Below are 20,848 nucleotides of genomic sequence, written 5' to 3'. Positions count from 1 at the left end.
TTAGCAGATCACATGTTTAATTAATAACATGTTGATATTTTAGAGAATGAAATCTTTATTTTATCGTAGTAATTAAATAAAAAAAGACTAATTTAAAAGGTGGATATTGGATTAGAGCAAACCAAGTAGAATGATCGACCAAAATGTTGGGACAACTAACAAGAAATATTCTACCATTACCTATCTTTATATTCAAATTCTTATGAGAAACCTAGAAGGTAATGCTTCTATGGTGATGCCTCTATCACAACTCACCATCCCTCCCCCCCTTTTTTTTGTTCTTATAAAGGTTTTCTACCGGGACATGGAGGTTTCATTGAGACACTCCCCTTTGGTATGGAGTCAAGATTGCTCATGTGTTCCGCTTCTTTTAACAAAATACGCAAGAGATAAATGTCAACTAGAAAAAGATGAGAACCGGCCAGGAACTTTGTAAATTGATGGGTAATATTGTGTTACAATAACAAAACTCACCATTGTTGATATCATAGACATACCCTTCTGAGTTCTGATCCTCATATAGCCCTTTATGTACACATTTTCTGTTGTAATCTATCATAACCAATCAACTAGACGAAAAGGATGATGCAGAGGAAGATGAAACACTGCCTCTTTTGCGTGATTGGATACCCATCTGGAGCCCATACCCCAACGGATACAGCGGGTCATAATGTGGATCCCCAAAATTCATTGGTAGTTGGTCGACCCGACGGAACCATGTCCTCGGAAGCCTACCATGGAAATCATAATCCCCAAATATAACATCAACAATTCCTTTTCCTGCTTCACTCCCTGGAAGCCAAGCAGCCACCAATGCCTCCATCATGTCAACATAAGGCTCTATCACAACGGGTCGACCCGACACCACGATAACCAGACATTTCACCTCCTTGCACACAGTCTTGATAGTCTCCTCCCCATCCAGTGCTAGCCTGAGCTCTTTGCTATCACCGAATGTTTCCGCATATGGGAGCTCGCCGACAACCACGATTGCGTAGGAAGAATCCCGGTTCTTGTTAACAAATTGCTGGTCGGGTTTTTCTTGGAACACTACCCGGGTTTGCTTGCTAACAGCCTTCTTGATGCCTTCTAAGATTGTTGTTCCTTCGGTGATGTTGCCTGAGGTGCCTTGCCATGAAATAGTCCATCCTCCACATTGGTTGCCGATGTTGTGTGCATGAGACCCAACCACAAGAATCTTGGGGGCATTCTTGCTCAAAGGAAGCATCTTCTTTTCTCCTTTCCCGTTCTTCAACAATACCAAACTCTTCCTCACGGCTTCTCTTGCCAATTCCCTGTGTTTCTGTGGGTTCCAAAGATTAAAAAGTTAAACCAATTCTTGTGACCAAAATACCCATATCAATAAATTATAACATGGAGAACACAAAGGGCAATAGATTAATTAAGTTGGGTTTTGGTCTAACCGTGTGTCCAACCATGGGATTGAGAGAACGGTCAGCCATGGGCCGCTCGAAAAGCCCAACAATGAATTTCACCCTTAGGATTCGCCTCACAGCATCGTCAATCCTGTTGATCGGAATCTCACCGGACGACACAAGCTCCGTCATGCATGTGAGGTATTGCTGGTATTTGTAAGGGATCATAACCATGTCGATTCCAGCGTTGATGGCTGCCTTCAGGCTTTCTTTGTAGTGTGAACCGGGTGGGTCGGTGATCCGATCAATTGCTTCCCAATCTGTTATGAGCATTCCCTGTCCCATGTAGCAAACCACTCAAGACAAAGTGAAGGGTAGAAATGTCAATTCAGAGATGTTGCATGATATTTTTGGGCTACCTGAAAGGACATCTCTTGTTTGAGAATGCGAGTGAGGAGGAAAGGATTGGCATGCATCTTGACGCCGTTCCAGCTAGAGTATGAAACCATGACAGTTGAAACTCCCATGGCTATTGCGTCAATATAAGGGGTGATGTGAATGCGGTACAGGTCATCATATGTGGTCACCGTGTTGTACTCATCTACCCCTCCTTGTGTCCCTCCATCGCCCGCATAGTGTTTTGCACAACCCAACACATTTCTTCCCCTGTTAATAGTGACCCATTCAATAAAAAAATTGGAGACAGAGACGCGAGGTAGAACCGTAGAAGCCACTCCACTTAATAATCAGAATTACTGTGAACCAATAACACAATAAACCGGGAAATTATTATGGACCGGTTCCCACTTTTTAGTCCAATTATTTATGTTAATTTGCCTCCAGTGTAGAATATCAGGACAAGACTTTGTGGGTCCCACTAAATTATTCATTATAGTAGATCCCCAGCCACAATAGATAGCCTAGTAGGTTAGTACCATGTTTTATTTTGTTGTTACTTTAAATGATGTGATGGAATTGGACCCTTGATCTAAAAAGCTCTAGATTCGCCATAAATGTCAAAGCCATCAAATTGGAATCTTTCATATCAAAAGTGAAAGGAATGACGGTTGGATCCTTTCATTGACTGATTCGATTTCAGAAATTGATTGAGATAAAGGTAGGAAGCGAAATACCCAGAAGCGACGAAGGGGTAACCGAGGGTATGATTGTGAGGAGGGTAGCCCTGTAGGCCCAATATGATCTTGGACATGCTCTTTACGATCTGCGTATCCTCGCTATAGCTCTCGTAGCACCGACCCCACCGTGGATCCCTACACACCTGAGTTCCACACAGACAAAACCCCAAGCATTTTCAGAAGATTAAATAATTAAAGGGAAGTTATACCACCGAGACAAGAATGACTGAAAGATTAATTAATCTACGATTAAACAATCCCAATTGGATTTCTCCATTTTATTTTTGGGTAAAGATTAGAGAGAGGGAGAGGGAGAGGGAGAGGGAGAGGGAGAGAGAACTTACAGCAACACATGGAGCGAAAGTATACGGAATTCCGGTGCCGAGAACCTCCAAAGCAGTGGCTTCTCCGATCTTCACCATTAAATTCTCATCCCTTCAATAGAAGAACAAAACCAGAAAATGAGAAAACAAGTAAAAATTCACCAAAATCTGATGGAAATTTATCTTAAATGATCTCAATAGTGAAGGTTCTGTTTCTTTAACAGTAGCAGAGATTCACACAAACAGAGAAAGAGGAAGATGAGAAACCTTGCAGCTCCAAGGCCGATGTTGTGAGGGAAAACGGTGGCGCCGTGGACGTTATTATGGCCATGGACTGCGTCAGTGCCATACATTATAGGAATTCCAAGCCTAGCTGACAACGCAGACTTCTGGAATCCATCGATCATGTCCGCCCACATAACAGGGGTTGCATCTGCCGCTGGAGCGCTTCCTCCACCGTTCAACACACTACCTGAAAATAATCAGAAAGAAAAACCTCATTCTATCATTTCTTCCTCTTCTTGAGATTCAAAGAACTCAAGAAAATTAAGCTTAAAACAAGAAGGAAAAACTAGACGAACCAATAGAATGATTTATAAGAACGGCAGGAGAGGCAACGGAGCGATCGATTTGGGCCATTTGGCCGATCTTTTCATGAATGGTCATCCGAGAAAGGAGATCTGAGATTCGGTATTCGATCGGCAGTCTTGGATCCTTGTAACGATGTAGAGCTGTCTCTGCTGAAGCAGAAGGGAAGATAAAGAAGAAGAAGAAGAAGAGAAAGAGAAAAGAACAGAGGTGAAGAGAGGAGCAATGGCGATCGCCATGGCTATGGGAGGTTTTGCTTCTTTGGGTTTCAGTCGTCTTCATATTTCTTCTCATGCCTTCTATACTGGATTGTCTATACTGATGACGATTGGGTTAACTGTAAGTGGAATTCAGATTCTGATTTCCCCCCTTCTCTTTATATAGATTTTCTGACTCATGATTTTTGGATATTTCAGTTACGTCCCTTGTAAGTAACAGAATGCGGAGCAAGTTGCATGCTCGAGATTCGAGAATTTCTTCAAGTTTATCGTCGTAGGAAGTTATCTGTCCGTCCTGGATCCGATTCTTCTATTTCTGCCTGCCCGGTACCGCCGTACACCTTTTACACATAAGCATGGCAAAAAGTATTGCCTTACCCCATTCCAATAAGACGTTCGGATAGAGGTGATGCGATACATTTCGCCTTGTTTGTGTGTATGGCGCACACGGTAGTAGGGGCAAGGGGAAGTGGATCCAGATTGTCTATAGGGCTACGGGCAGAGCGACGCACAAACAGGGTGCCTTGCAATGACCGCCTTACCCCTGTCCGAGCACCTTGCCCGAGCGAAGATAAGGTGGTCATTGCAAGATGTCCTATTTGTGCGCCGCTCAGACCGCTAAGGCAGGGTGCAGTAGACGATCTGAATCTGGGGGAAGTAGAGGAGTCGAATTGGTCCTATCTGTTTCACCTGTACAAGAGTCGGGAAAGGTATCACTGGTCACTATACCACAGATTTCCTCTTTGGTTTAATTTTTTTTTTTAATGTTTGGTCAACTTCTTTTGATGCTGTATTAGTAAGAGACAACCCCAGATGGCTGCGTCAGAGGTGGTGAATGTTCTAAATCCTCTGTTCTCCTCCTCTCCTCCTCTCCTCCTCTCCTCTCGCTCTCAACCTCCTTCCACCACCACAACTTCTCCCTATACGGCCACCCCCACCCCATCCCTGTTGCCTCTCTTTGCCCTTGCCCCATAACCCCTAGGATTGGGCTTTTCTATGTCACAAGGGTGTGCCACACATCTTGTGGCACGACACCGCAATTTGCCACGTGGATAAACACCCCTTTTAATGGCCTGGATAGAGTTTGGAAAGCTGAGCGTGGTGCACATGCAGCGTACAAGAGGATTTTTGAATTTTGAAATCCAGATTTCTAGCTCAATCCAGGCGGTCCAAAGAGGAACTCATCCACGTGTTGTGGTGCCGCACCACAGGATGTGCGGCACACCCCTGTGACTTAGAAGAGCCTGATCCTAACCCCCACCCACGTCTACAACTCATGTGCCCCCACCCTTGATCTCTCTCCCCAACCACCTGTTACTCCTCCCAACCCACTGCCCCACCCCCTATTACACCCCTTGTAATCCCAGCCCCACCCCTGTTCTTTCCTCCTAATCCTGCACTCTACAACCCCCCACTCCATCCCCACACCCTCGTATGCAACTCGGGCCAGTCCCTCCCACCCTGCTCTTTCCCATGCCCCAACCTCTGATCTCCCAGCTCTCACCCTCCCTCTTCCCTATCCCATGTAATCCTGTCTGTCCCTCATTCCCTCCTCTCTTCTCCCACCATACACCTACCTCCTTGGATGGTCGTAGTGCTTTAAGTTCGAGGTTCCTTGCAGAATGGATCAAGTCGGAGGAGTCATTTTCAATCTCAGCTTCTTCGTCTTCTTTTCTGATTGGTTGCATTTTACAGAAGAGAAGAAGGGTAGGGTTGTATATGGATAAAAATAATAAAAAATAGATGTGTTACATGCCTAATGGAGTCCACTCTAATGTATGGGCGCTAGATTGGACCAACTTAGTATGGGATAGGTTAAAGGGCTCGATTTAACTCGTTCCATCAGCTCTGAAGCTTTTGGCATATCGATCAAGTACCTAACAATATATTGAAAGAAAACAATTAAAAATAGATATATTAAAAGGAATATGTGGATCCCATTTGTTTTTTTTTTAAATATTACAAAGTAACAATGACAAATCATATGAGGAAGTTGCTAATTTTTTGAAGGATGAAGAGAGAAAATTTTCTCCTCAAACGAGGAGCTGATCTCGACTTGTCGATAATACCCTTTACTGTTCACCGATCCCATGTTCCACCCATCTGAAAGCCTCGGTCCCCTTTGATGGAGGCTAGAGGAAAACTCGGTCCTTAAATGACTTCATGTATTTTTGTTTTCATTGAAATATTCGAAACATAGCACTGCTTAGGTGATCATGTGCTCAAGTACATTTTTTTTTGGGTAAAATGCTCAAGTGCATTTAGGTCCACCACATTAAATGGAGAAACACTCCCATTATCCCATATAAACTTGATGTACATTACAAAATATTTCAAGGGAGAGGACGCTGTGAGCTCTGGTAGGGTAGGTAGCCACCAATGAGGGTTCTCCATTGTTGATAATTTTTTCTCATATTCCAAAATAATTGATTGTGATAAGAACAAAGCAGGTTAGGCCTATGAGATTTTGTTCCAAGGCCATTTTGTTTTGATAGGTACATGTTTTATTGTGACAGACCATGAAGTTAAAACAGAGGCTTACAGATTGCTGAATTTTGGACTAATTTTAAGGTTTTGTAGTCTATGGTGCCAGTTTCGAAATCTACTATTTCGAATTGGGAATCATTCTATAATTTTTTGGCAGATTTTTTGCTTGGTTGGGGCTAGTTCTTCTTGTGTATCTTCTGATCATGATGTTGTTAAGTGGATTAAGGGGTTAGGTGTTGAAGCTTTATTAAGGGGGATACCTATTTCTAATCATTCTGTAAATTCTCTAATTGTTTCCTCTTTATACTTTTTTGTTTCTTTTATTAAAAAAAAAAAAAATTGTGATAAGAACAATCACGTGGCATTATTTTTTGGATCCCAAATTTTGTCCACGAATTGTCCATGTCAGCATTTAATCTTGAATTAATTTAAAAAAATTAATTTAATCATCATCTACACATGTCAACATAGGCTTTATAAGTTGTTTGAAGAAATCAAATTTGCATAGGGCAAAATAGGAGAGAAAGACACTATTCGTGTGGTATGGTTTCTCACACAGGCCAGGTAAGGAATTTTTTTTAATTAAAATACTAAATTCTATTAAATAAATAAAGAAAAAACAAAGTCAATAGAAATGTTATCCATAGAATCAATATATAACAAGACCAAATGTTTTCTATGTCGGGGGAGTAGGCTGCGTCCAAATACATGGGGGTGGGCGAAATGATCACCCTGCCCCCTGAATATGGCAGGCCCATGTGATTGGGCGTAGGTTGCGTTGCGGCACAGAGAACATCAGCCCATATAACAATTATGGGTTGATTCGACTTCTCCATCTATTGTTATAGTGGTTTGGAAGTTAGGTCAAGAAGGTAAATTTTGTCCCCAACGATATAAAACTTGAAATCATGGGAGAAAACTCTATACATTGTGGACCATGGAGTTGAATGACCCAAGGACAAGTTTGACAAATGACTTCCTATTCATGACTTGCTCATGCCTTAAAAGCAATAATGGAATATGTATGGATTGGCCCTTTAGACCAAATTTTTATTAAGGGAAGAGGATCCCTACTTAGTGGCGTCCCTTACACTTTCTTACAAATGTTGGTGTAGAGACCATGCGATCAAGTATCGATCTCTTGTCCTCTTATTAATTACAAGCCTAAACTTAATACATGGTTGAGTCCACTTTTTGTTCTAATTAATTGTAAGATCCAAATAGAAAGTGGTTATTGGGTCAACGTCCAATTATTTAAAGGCCAAATACATAATCCAAACAATTACACAAACACATTTGATTGGTAATTGCCTTGTACAATAACTATAGTTAACATATATGAGTTCCACATATTAAGTAATCAAAATCATAAATGGATGTTTCACCTTGTTTGACCTTCCAACAAGCCAAGAATTAGAAAGTAAGAAAAGGATCTTTTGTTTCGTTTCTGATTTGCCTCATTTGAATTTTTGTTGAATTCTATGTTTCGGCTATTTTTGCTCATTTACATTGTTATTGTGCTAAAGGTATTTTGATAATTTTGAAAATAGGCTTTAATGTTTGTCTCTAATTTCCTTCTAAAGAACAATTGTAGATGAAAATTATATGTGGGGTCCTTCTAGGCGTCACTATGTCTAGTGAAGTATAATGCTTCACTATTTGTCACTAGGTGGTCCATGTGATAGAAAACTACGTACACATGCATTTTAATGATCAAATTTTAGTCCAAAGTAAACAAGAAAAGTTGCCTAAACTCTAATTCAAAATTAGGCAAGAGTTCTTTATGAGGGAGCGTGACCCCGTGCATGCGGGGAGCCAATAAGAACACGTGCAGAAACATCATGGGGGCGGAATTTCTAACTTTCATTGGAAGTAGGGCACTCAGATTCTGTGATTCATGGGTGTGTATTCTTTCACATGGGCCTTGTGTTCTGTTACTTTATTTATGGAATACCATTACGTTATCCCAAAGTGTTAATGCTATAAGGAATAAGAATGGACTTACCTCGATAGTCATGACTCATGAGTGAGTCATCTTATCTTGTGTCATGGATGAATCAAGACTGATCCATTAAGAAAAATAGAACGAGCCAACGAGGTAATAGATCTCCTCCGTTTAATAATCTTCACACATTTGAGTTTTGAACATTTTGATCTTTTCTTTTTTGGAAAACTTACACTGCCAGTCCTTGTGGTTTGTATTAAATACAAAGCGATCCCTGTGTTTCTAAATTATACAGCTGTATCCCCTGAGTTTCCATTCCATTAGTTAAGTGTTACGGTGTTGATTAAGTTTTCCTTCAAATGACTAATATACCCCTGGGTGTGAGCTTACCATTTTGCCCATATGTATCCCCATTTGTTTGAAACACTAATTTTTTTTTCCACTTTTACACATAAAATAAAATGAATGGGACCCACCCCACCACCGTCCCTTCTCCTCCTCCTTCTTCCTCTTCCTCTTGTTCCTCTTCCTCTTCTTCCTCTTCTGCAACCCCACTGGCCTCACCCACCTGCTGCAACCCAACTCCACCCGCCGCTACTCCCTTTTGCAACCCAACCCCACCACGTCCCACCCTCCCTCCTGTCTCCCCCGTCCGTCTGTTCCTTCCCCAACCCAAGAAAAACAAATTTTACTCTGTTTGTCTCTTCTTCAGTTCTGTCTCTTTTGCTTTTACTTTCCTCGCCTGCCTCTTTTTCCTCTTCTGCCTTTGTATTGAACCCTCCAAAGCTTCAACCTTGGAGGGTTTTAATGCTCTCCTTTTGGTGTTGTATCCTGAGCTGTGCGGCTCCTTTGTATGAAGTGTCTGGTTCTGGGTTTTGGAAATGGCAAAGCCTTTTAAAAAGATCCATCGACAGTCAAAAACAGTTCTCATTGCTTCCAACTTTAATGTCTTCCAGGAACTCTCTAGCTCTATCTCCCTCTCTGAGTGTTTTTGGTCTGCCACATGAATCTTAATTGAAAATGTATCTGTAATTTTCTTTACACATTCAACAAATCCATTTTGGGTTTTGAAAACCCAGAACACCCTTGCACTGATAATTAATCTGTTATGCTAGTGCACGACTTCTCCCTACCTAAAACTCTAAACCTTTCCCTTCATTCCTTCCAATGGAAAACCTTGAAACGGGTCCCTGACTGATGCAGCCTTGGACCTGGACCATGAAGAAGCCGCCACCTCACACCCTAAGGTTCTTCGAAGATCGGTTCGGGTCAAGGAGAGGTATGCTAGGCAAGGCCAGCCCTACAGGGATAGTCCATCCATTCCTTATCTTTCCAATAATTTTAAGGAAAGAAGTTGCACCTAAAAGAGGGAAGATTTGGACTGATTTGGGATTATCCCAATTTCTAAATAAATAAAGCCTAAATAAATAAAGGATCAATCAGCCAAAAATATTTCAATCAAAATCTCCAGTTAGCCAAAATACTTCAATCAGAATCCAATCTTCTCTTCAATCAACCCAATATACTCTCAATCAGAAATCCACTCTTCAATCCAATCTTCAATCAAATCTTCAATCAACCCAATATACTAGCTAGCTGATTGATCATTTATTTATTTAGGCATTATTTATTTAAAAATTGAGATAATCCTAAATCAGTCCAAATCTTCCCTCTTTTAGGTGCAACTTCTTTTCTTAAAATAAAGAGGGAAGATTTGGAATAGATGGACTATCCCTGCAGGGGCTGGCCTTGCCTGACATGCCTCTCCTTGACCTGAACCGATCTTCGAAGAACCTTAGGGTGTGAGGTGGCGGCTTCTTCCTGGTCCAGGTCCAGGGCTGCATCACTGACCCTCATTAGTTTTTTGATCTCAAACTCCCACAAGAATGGAGACTCCGTCGATGCAAACCCTTTAGATTGATTCCTGTTAATTCTGATTGGAATTGATCCCAATAACTCTAGAATTGACCCTTAGATCTGAAAATAGGGTTTTCAGTGTGTGAATCAGTCATAATGGATGGGCTGGAATTGGGATCAGTTCCTGGCTTTATTTATTGGTGGCTTATCTTTGACCTGCTGTGTAAGCGAAGGCCATGGATCAAGTAATTTATCTGCTCCATTTTTGAATTCCTTTCCCCCCCAAAACCCATAACTGAATTGGTTTTTGTATTTTATATACTTTCTGATCATTGGGTGGATTTTCTTGATGGATTCTGAGTTGTGAATAGATGTTGGATGCAATTTGATCAGTTGTGGGGAAGGAACTTGCAAATCTTCTAGTAACTTCTTTCTTAGCTTGAGTGTGAATGCAATCCTGGATGGAAGATGATTCAGAATGGTTCTCTGTTACTTAAAAAACATAATGTTTCAGTATTAGTTCTTAGAATTCACGATTTCAGCCAAGGGTGGTATCCCTGATTTTACTTTGATATATCTTCAAGATGCTGAACTTGTTCTCCATCTTCAATGTGTTGCATAGAGAGGAATGTTTGCTCCTCTTTTTTCAATAGCTGAATCTGGGATTCCTATCGAATTGGGTTGTTCGTGCAAGAAAAGAGGGAGGGGGGAGACGGGAAGGTGGGACGTGGTGGGGTTGGGTTGCAGAAGGGGGTAGCGGCGGGTGGTTTAGGTTGCAACAGGTGGTGGGGCCTGTGGGGTTGCAGAGGAGGAGGAGGAGGAAGAAGAAGAAGAAGAAGAAGAAGAAGTTGGGTGTGAAGTTAGGGATGCCCTATGGGCAAAATGGTAAGCTCAGATCCTGAAGGGAGTATATTAATCATTTGAGGGTAAACTTAACCAACACAGTAACACTTAACTAACGGAGTGGGAACTCAAAGGTGTGGTTGTATAATTTAAAAACACAGGGGGTTGCTTTGTATTTAATACCAACCTCAGGGGGTGGCAGTGTAATTTTTCCTTTTTTTTTATATAAATTTTCTTGGTTCCTAATTTGATCTATTATTTTCTTGGGTTGTCTATTCAGATGTGCACCGGATGATATTTTGGAGGAACTTACTAAAACCTCATAGGGTTTTTTGATCCTAGGATGGTGTGGTGAATCTTCACCGTATAGTGAAGGAAAACTTTTTTCCTTTGTATTGGGAAAATTATCTTTCCATAGTCGCCTATATGACAGTTCTTTTTATCGGTAAATTGTTTTCCTTAAGTTGGACTGTTAATTTGGTCATAGCAACAATGGATAAATCGATTATGGTTTGGATCAGCCATGGACCAGTTTTTTTATCCATCTCAAACACATGCTTTGCTATGTTTGCAAACTTTTTTTTAACCTTTTGCATTTGTTGTTGTTCAATTTTCTTTAAATACACCAAATTTTCAAAGATTAATTTCTCCACATTGCAAGATGTATGTAGGTTCAAATTGAACACAAAAATATTATTGAAAGAAATAAGAGAAGATCTTATCCAATAGGATGTCAGGATTTACAGAGAGAAGCCACTTTTATCCGTGCATGAGCTTCACCATTGGTGTACTTAGTACATCGGGCTCTTGCCACTGCATGGGTTTGGAGGAGGCTATTTCTTGATTCGAACCCATAACCACTAGGTCGTAATGGAGCAACCTTACCATTGTGCTGAGGGTCTGCTCTCTTCCAAACAAAAACATAGCAAGATTAAAAAAATGATTAAGAGAAAGAATGTCAACACAAACAACTCAATATAATATTAAAGAAGACGAAAAATGGTTTAAGAAAGACACTAGTGATTAAAAATATGAAAATATAGTGTTTTTTTTTTTTTTTCAGTTTTAACTTTCAAGTGCTTTCATTTTTTTTTAAGTACAATTCATGTTTGAAGTTTGAACTATCTTTCAAAGTCACAGACAAATGCAATCACATTAAACCAAACAGAAAAGTTCTTATAAACAAAGCAACTGATCGATGAATCATTGAATGTAAAAGAATCACCTATACCTTTCTGGACATGCTAGCTGCTATATGATATTATGAACACCTTTCCTTCCCCCTCAATATCCCTCTATAGGGAGACTCAACTTACTCCCATATTTGTTTCATAGAAGAGTGTTGAAGGTGAGTCTCCCCCTTCTCAAACTCTCCACTCTTGTGAATGCTGCCACCTTCATCAACAGGTCCATAACTCCTTCCCCAACTTCCTGAAAGTCGTCTAGTTGGTGAGAAATATCGAGGAGTCGGAACATGACTCATTTGTTTCCTTCCAAAATCACTCCGGCCCAATGAGACAGGGTTTGTCCCAAACCTTCCATGTCCACACCCATTTGAATACGAGAAATGTAGCCTTGATGGAGGATAATAAGAATGTGCATGTTGCTGTTGCATTTGGTGACCATGGTGGTTTTTGCTGTGGAAGGCTACTAAGATTAGGAGAGCTATTGACCCTATGCATATCATTCATTCCGCCACTAAATCCCTCAGGGATACTTGATCTTGGGGATGTTCCGGCCGACGAGATCGTCGGACAGTTAATACCGGCAGAGCTACTTCTTATGTTAAAATTAGGGCTACGTACTAGGTTGATTGCATCAATGTAACGTTGCTCGAGTGAATTGCTAGCCATATTGTTCATTCGGCCATCGTTCATTGGGTTTTCGATTGGTGTAGGCGGGTGAGAGCAGAACAAGAAGGTTCGAAGCCTTGGGGTACTACCACCTTCGGATAATTGTGTCTCATGGCGATCATATTCGTGGAGCATGTGGTTGAGGTCCTCGTCGGATGTTACAGAAACTAAGACGTCCAAGTCTTCTGGTATCAATTTGTACTTGAGTACTAGTTCAGTTTCAGCTATAGCAGCAAGCTTCTTCATTAGCTCTGAGAAACCAATGTTGCAAGGAAAGGCGAGGACACGTGTCTCGCCGCCAACGTACTTGAGCTGGCCATCGCTTGGCCTTGGCAATATCTTCCCACCATGGCTACACAAGAACTTCACACGACTCTTCGGCGACACCGTCGCCGCTTCCTCTCCACCACGAACCGATGCCATCACACTTCTTTCTCTCTCTCTCTCTCTTCCGCCGAATATATATCGGCGTTTTTATCGCCTCCACAAATGCTGCTCTACCGATGAATTCACTGATCAGAATCCGACTTTTCCCGACAGGATAAATTAGGGACTCCGATAACCACCGTTTCGGAGCGCCGAACGGTATCAGCGGAATGTATCGAAAATCGAACCTCTCGAATTCCAATTTATCATCCTCTTCTTCGTTTACGACCTGTATAAATCTGCGGAACGGACATAGATTGTTGGAGAAAACAAAAAATCGATAAAAAAAACAAAGCTTAAAATTTTCACATTTTTTGTTCTTCTTATTGTATTACAGTTACTAATAAAAGAAAAGAAGAGAAGGGAGAAGAGGGGACCAAAATATAGTGTGTTTCAATCCTCCTTCTCCAACAATGTGTGGAATATTTTCTTTGACATAGATTTGATTTGACTTGATTATAGACTCCCTTATCAACTCGGCAACTACTCCTCCAGTTGATAAACAACGCCGCATATTCTATTTTATTTTGTAGGTTTAAATTGCATAATTATTTCTCTCCTATTACTATGGCTTTCTTTCCCTAATCTTACTAGACAAAACCAAGAAAAAACTGAAAAAATGCTCAAAAAAGGTGTATGCCATCTGCTCCCTGTCATCAACTAAATAAGATTGTTACACTAATTGACATATCCTTTGGATTAATGGTAGTTGTTTCCCCAATCGATATTCAATGGTTGCGATTTCTACATCAACCTCTACAATCCATCTTGGAATGCCTCTGCTTCCATGAATGTAGCATCAAAACTCTTATTATGTTTGCATTCTAAGTTGATTTCACATATGATCAAAATAATTATTTTTATTACCCAAGAATGCAAAATCAACCTATAATGCATTCCAAGAACGCATACAACCACAGTCTTGGTATTTCATAAATTTTCATTGATCAAAACAACAATTATACAAATGCTACAACAAACATACCCTTGATTCTCATAAATCCCTTTTTCTACAAAATTTTCTGTTATAAGCTATACCATAACGAATCAAATAGAAGAAAAAGATGATGTAGAGGAGGATGAAACACTATGGCCTCTTTTGTATGATTGGATACCCATCGGGAGCCCATACCCAAACGGGTACAACGGGTCATAATACGGATCCCCAAAATTCATTGGCAGCTGGTTGACCCGCCGGAACCATGTCCTCAGAAGCTTACCCTGAAAATCATAATCCCCAAATATAACATCAACAATCCCTTTTCCAGCTTCACTCCATGGAAGCCAAGCAGCCACCAATGCCTCCATCATGTCAACATGAGGCTCTATCACAACAGGTCGACCTGACACAACGATAACCAGACATTTCACCTCCTTGCACACAGTCTGGATTGTCTCCTCCCCGTTTAGTGCTAGCCTGAGCTCTTTGCATTCACCGTCTGTTTTCGCATATGGGAGCTCGCCCACAACCACGATTGCATAAGGGGAATCCTGGTTCTTGTTAACGAATTGCTTGTCGGATTTTTCTTGGAACACGACCTGGGTCTGATTGCTAACAGCCCTCTTGATACCTTCTAAGATTGTTGTTCCTTCGGTGATGTTGCCTGAGCTGCCCATCCATGAAACAGTCCACCCTCCACATTGGTAGCCGATGTTGTGTGCATGAGACCCAACCACAAAGATCTTGGGGGCATTCTTGTTCAAAGGAAGCATCTTCTTCTCTCCTTTTCCGTTCTTCAACAAAACCAAACTCTTCCTCACAGCTTCTCTTGCCAATTCCCTATATTTCTGTGGGTCCAAAAGGTTACGAAGTTATACCAATTTTAATGATGAAAATACCCATATCAATGAAATCGGTTAATTCGGTTGGGTGTTGGACTAACCTTGTGTCCAACCATGGGATGAAGAGACCAGTCAGCCCTGGGCCGTTTGAAAAGCCCAAGAATGAACTTCACCCTAAGAATTCGCCTCATAGCATCGTCAATCCTGCTGATCGGAATGTCGTTGGACGACACAAGCTCCGTCATGTATGTGAGGTATTGCTGATATTTGAAAGGGATCATGACCATGTCGATTCCAGCGTTAATGGCTGCCTTCAGGTTTTCTTTGTAGTGTGAACCGGGTGGGTTGGTCATCCGATCAATTGCTTCCTAGTCTGATATGACCATACCCTGTCCCATGTAGCAGCCCATACAAAGTGATGACCACTAGGGTGTCAGGACCAGGTTAAGGGTAGAAATGTAAATTCAGAGATAATTTTATGCTACCCGGAAGGACATCTCTTGTTTGATAATGCGAGTGAGGAGGAAAGGGTTGGCATGCATCTTGATCCCGTTCCAGCTAGAGTAAGAAGCCATGATAGTCGACACCCCCATGGCGATTGCATGCATAAATATAAGGGGTCATGTGGATGTGATACAGGTCGTCATATGTGGCCACCATGTTGTGCTCGTCAACCCCTCGTGTCCCACCATTGGCGGCGTAGTGTTTTGCACAAGCCAGCACTTTCCTTCCCTTGTAATGGACCCATTCAATAACAATCATCATCCACCGTTCAATAAATGATTAGAGACCACGGTTTTAGGAATCTATATGGGATTGGTCAAGTCATGTCATACGGATCTATGATACGATACAAATAGAAGGTAAAATAGTAAATCTATGATACTACATTGGCATCTTTGAAAGCAAAAACATCACATACAAAACCTCTCATCGACTCATTAGGGCTGCGTTTGGTAAGCATGCTTGGAATTCATTCTAGGTCGATTTTGCATTCTCGAATACTAAAAATAGTTGTTTTTATCATCTGAAAATGCAAAATTGACCTCGAATGCATACCAAAAACAGCCAAGATCTTCAGGTGCACGTATGTGCAGAGGATCCGATCTCAATAGGGGTGAAAAAGGATATAAACTTTAAACAGAAAAAGGAAGTACCTAGAAGCAACGAAGGGGTAACCGAGTGTGTGATTGTGAGGAGGGTAGCCCTGTAAGCCTAGTATGATCTTGGCAATGCTCTTCACAATCTGCGTAACCTCGCTGTAGCTCTCGTAGCACTGACCCCACTGCGGATCCCTACACACCTGCAGTTCCACACACCCATAACCCCAACCATTTTCAAAGAGAATAATTAGTTAAAAGATGAACGAGATGACAGCCGTGGTAAGAGATGTTGATTATTCCAATAGTAGGTGCTACTTTTGGGGGATAGGGGACCTACTCCTTCTTCGAAATGATATAGGAATAGCGGATACTATACTACTAGGGATCATAGTTTGAAAATCGGGTTTTGACTGGGGTGAGTCGCTCGTCAAATTTTTGGAAAACCTGGCCAAGAGTCGTGTAGACTGGGTCAATGTAAAAGATGGGGAGACTGGGTCATAAATCATCGGTGTCAAATAAGACTCAGTATTTTTTCCCCAGTCATGACAAACTTGGGGAGTTTAGTCGTTTTCAAAAATAAATAAAGCCGATTCACTTAGAATCTGAGTTGAATAAACTAGTAAATCCGTATTCTAAAATAGCAAGAAACCCACCCTCAACTCCTCAATTCTCTTATCTTGTTTAATGGTATAAACTCAAATTGCATTGATATAGAATTCCTTGATTTTTTTTTTTCTGGTTTTCCCTTTTTTCTGTATTTTTCTGATTTTTTACTAATTTATACATATTTATTGTATTAAAAAATTTAAAAACGGGACTAGCCTTGACCGAGTTTAACAAGGCCGAATCACCAGGTTTTTCTGAAAGACGAATCGAGTAAGAAAACTGGGTTTTCCAACTATGCTAGGGATTGAAAAGCTGCTCTTGCGGTTTCTAACCCAATTAGTGAGTTAGGACTTTGAAGTGGCCTTTCCTCTGGTAACTTAGCTTGGAACTAAGATTTTTTTTTATACAAGCTCTTATAAAAAAAAGGTATAGAGAAAAGAATTGAGACCATATGATTTTTTAATTTGAATAATTAAAAATCGTTTGAAATGAGAATTAATTAAAAGAAAATTCTTATCTTGACAAAAATATTGAATTAAGAATTTGAAAGCTTTACTTTAAATTTCTTTTAGGATAACATGTATTTTTTTTCAATGAATATAAATCCTATGAAATATCATTTTATATAAATATTTCATTAAATAATTCATATAATATCATATATTTTTTTATACGTTCTTGACACAATCGTGCAAGAGTCCTTTGGTCAATTCTTTTTTCTTAAAAAGACAATGAAAGGAGGTAGAAGGTTTCTAGAAGTTGTAACCCATAATTAAATTAATCCAAACAGATAAAAAAATTTGTTGCTACCCTGGTTGCAGGAGTGCTCCTCCTACCCGTGCTTGTTGCAAAAGAAATGAAATAATTTCACTCCTTTCGGTTCATAAATATACCCTCCTAGGATTTTATATTTTCCAAAGAGAAAGAGAGAGAGCTTACAGCAACACAGGGAGCGAAAGTGTACTGCATTCCGGTGCCTTGAACCTCCAAAGCAGTGGCACTTCCGATCCTCACCATTAAATCCTCATCCCTTCATCCGAACAAAACACGAAAATATTATCCAAAATCTGGTGGCAATTTATATTTTAACGATCTCAAGCTTCTGTCTCTCTCAAAGTCCAAAATATTCACACAAGCAAACAGAGAAAGAAGAAGACAGAGAAACCTTGCAGCTCCAAGGCCGACGTTATGAGGAAAAATAGTGGCACCGAGGGCGTTATTATGGCCATGGACTGCGTCAGTGCCATATATTATGGGAATCCCAAGCCTTGCTGATAACGCAGACTTCTGGAACCCATCGATCAAGTCCGCCCACATAGCAGGGGTTGCATTTGGCGCTATAACAGATGGAACGTTCGGCACTACTCCGTTCACTACACTCCCTGAAATTAATAACCCGAACAACCCTCATCGTCATTGTTTCATCTTGAGTGCTTCAAAGAAATCAAGAAAATTAAGCTTCAAACAAGAAGGAAAACTTAGAAAACTACATAAGAAGCAGGGGACGAACCGATGGAATGATTTATAAGAACGTCAGGAGAGGCGACGGAACGATCGATTTGGGCCATTTGGCCGATCTTTTCATGAGTTGTCATCCGAGAAAGGAGATCTGAGATTCGGTATTCGATCGGGAGTCCTGGATCCTTGTAACGAGCTTGAGCTGTTTCTGCTGAAGCAGAAGGGAAGATGAAGATGAAGGGAAAGAGAAAGAGAAAGGAACGGAGGTGGAGAGAGGAGCAATGGCGATCGCCATGGCTATGGGAGGTTTTGCTTCTTTGGATTTCTGTCTTCTTCATATTTTCTTAGCCTTCTGTAGGAATGACGAGTAACGACTGTATGTGGAATTCAGATTTTGAAATCTCTTCTATTTATAGAATTAGGGAAGGTTATCAAACTGTGTCTTCTTTGTACATTCTCTTGTAAGAACAGCATGCTGAGCAAGCTGCATGCTCATATGATCACGACTCACGAGAGAATAAAAGTGACCTTCCATCCACTAGTTTCTATTTTAAAAAGATTTACTTAATCCCGATAACTAGTTATTAGTCATGCCGAAGAAAATAAACTTGAACTTCAAAAATTTCCTCAACCATCATTTATCACTATAGACTGCCGATCTGGACAATCTCCTAGATTGAGATGTAGTGGGATGCGAAGACAACGATAAGTGCTCCTTAATTGTTGGATTACAAATCAAACCTCCTATTATCTCAAAAAAAAAAAAAAAAAAACTCCGAAAAAAAAAAACTAAACTATGGGTGCCAAAGAGAAGGGCATCTTAATAGTAGGGATTGAATACAAAGGAAACGGATAAAAAAGAAAAAAGAAAAAATTCCAAACCCAGCTTCTAATCTTAATTTGCTTCAAGGTATTTGTCACTCATCCGTTCTCACCATCTAATCTTAATTTGCTTCTTTCATTTGTTCGATTACAAATCGAAGCTCGTATTATTACCCAAAAAAAAAAAAAAAAGGTCTAGCGGCAGAGTTTAAACCAAGGTTTTAGCAAGCGACATCATTCTCTACAAATTTCAATCCAGATAGGCCATATCGCCGGTATGGATCGGTCATGTTTTCTTAAAAAAACAAAAAAATTTAGTTTTCCTTCTTATATTCAAGCAAGGATCATATTCGCATACGTGAAAGGCTCCTAGCTGTTCAGATGGAATCCACTTCGTGGGACCCACATGGAGGGGATTCCATCTGAACGGCTGTGAGGCGTTCTCTTCACGTACGTGAACGTGAGCCCAGCTCCTTATTTTTCCCATTTCAATTTTTATCTCTTGGCGGCACGATCTTCCCGCTTATTCTTCCCATTATGAAATAAATCTGTTATATTTTTACAATGAAACGGTCATAAACGAGAACACATGTTTTGAAAAACAAAAAAAAAAAAAAAACAAAAAAAAGGAGAAATGAGATTGGGGTGTTTTTGGAAGTACACTTCTATTTTCTTCTTAGGTGGCATGACTAATAACTAACTATGGGGATTAAGTAAATCTTTTTTTAATAGAAACTAGCGGGTTTAAAACAAATTTGAAACCTACCTTTCTTGTAATTTCAGTTCTTATCTGGTGGATCTAAGAAATTATTCCTTAATGAAAACAAAAAGGACAGATAGTAACAACAGCTGCCTAGCACAGTTGGTGAGCTGTGGTGCACTTCAGACCCATGCTCACTAGGAGGTATAAAATATATATATAAGCTCCCAATTCCCAAAAAAAAAAAAAAAAGGACAGGTGGTTACCTTTCACATGTATGTTCATTTCAGTTGTTGTGTTTGGTAGACAAGCTATAGATATATAAACGGTAGGATCGAGTTTCCCGTTACCCATGTTGAAGGGGATACCACAGGGTGGAAGAAGGCGGGATGGGGCATCCGAAGTGTATTTTGAAACATACCAAAACCCTAGGAGGGATTTGTGAACCCAAGGATGGTGGGGGAACAACCCTCTATGGGTGGAGGGAAACTTATTCCGAAAAGGTTAAAAAAAAACATAATAAAAAACAAAGGGAAAAACAATTTGGATCCTCTGCTGCTGCTTGCCCGTGTGGCCGACGTCAAGTCTTGCACAGGCAGGGTCGAAATGACTACCCTATCCATTGCCTGAGCACCTACCCCAGAAGGGTTGGGCGTTCATTTTTCTCCTGCTTGTGTGAGGCTACACGCCGGTCGCATGGGCATAAGGCAGCAGAGGATCACGAACCACGGAAATATCAACTTTGGGTAACGCAAAACTCGGTCCTTTTCTTTTCTTTTCTGACATTCGGTAATCCGAGGTACCCAAAAAAGGAAATGACTTCATGCATTTTTTTTCATTGAATTATTCCAAACATAGTACTACTGAGGTGATCTTGTGCTTTAGTACAATTTTTTTTTTTTTTGGTAAAATGCTCAAGGGCATTTAGGTCCACAACATTAAATGGGGAAACACTCCCATTATCCCATATACACTTGATATTAATAAATGTTTCAAGGGAGAGGGCCCCGTAAGCTCTGATGGGGTGAGAAGCCCCATTCTCGAGTGTTGATCATTTTTTCTCATATTCCAAAGTAATTGATTGTGATAAGAACAAAGCAGGTTAGGCATATGAGGTTCTGTTCCATGGCAATTTTGTTTTGATCGGTACAGTTTTATTGTGACAGACCATGAAGTTGAAGTAGAGGCTCATAGCAAATATGGATAGTAGATTGCTGAATTTTGTATTAATTCTAAGGTATATGTGGAACTTCTTTTTGACATAGATTTGATTTGATTATGGACTCCCCTATCAATGTACATGGCAACTGCTCCTCTATTTGATG

The 20,848-nt window shown here is 40.5% G+C and overlaps 2 protein-coding genes and 1 pseudogene across 2 annotated transcripts; all 3 read right to left on the bottom strand.

The window, feature by feature from the left end:
* Positions 1 to 512: 512 nt before the first annotated feature.
* On the bottom strand, positions 513 to 3,727 carry LOC122645997 (beta-glucosidase BoGH3B-like). Its single transcript, XM_043839450.1, has 7 exons — positions 3,417 to 3,727; positions 3,103 to 3,307; positions 2,857 to 2,947; positions 2,510 to 2,655; positions 1,796 to 2,042; positions 1,425 to 1,712; positions 513 to 1,303 (listed from the first exon to the last, which is right to left on the bottom strand). The coding sequence occupies exons 1-7, from the start codon at positions 3,715 to 3,717 to the stop codon at positions 566 to 568; spliced, it is 2,016 nt and encodes a 671-aa protein (XP_043695385.1). The 5' UTR covers positions 3,718 to 3,727; the 3' UTR covers positions 513 to 565.
* An 8,545-nt stretch (positions 3,728 to 12,272) lies between these two features.
* LOC122645246 lies at positions 12,273 to 13,303 on the bottom strand. The gene has a single exon (XM_043838572.1). The coding sequence runs from the start codon at positions 13,047 to 13,049 to the stop codon at positions 12,273 to 12,275; it is 777 nt and encodes a 258-aa protein (XP_043694507.1). The 5' UTR covers positions 13,050 to 13,303.
* Positions 13,304 to 14,099: 796 nt separating this feature from the next.
* On the bottom strand, positions 14,100 to 18,341 carry LOC122645245 (annotated as a pseudogene).
* Between the last annotated feature and the right edge of the window lie 2,507 nt (positions 18,342 to 20,848).

The sequence above is a fragment of the Telopea speciosissima genome, chromosome 11 (genome assembly GCF_018873765.1).
Source record: "Telopea speciosissima isolate NSW1024214 ecotype Mountain lineage chromosome 11, Tspe_v1, whole genome shotgun sequence".
In the NCBI taxonomy this organism is placed as follows: domain Eukaryota; kingdom Viridiplantae; phylum Streptophyta; class Magnoliopsida; order Proteales; family Proteaceae; genus Telopea; species Telopea speciosissima.
Note: the sequence above shows the minus strand (reverse complement) of the source record. Positions and strands in the feature narration are given on the sequence as shown.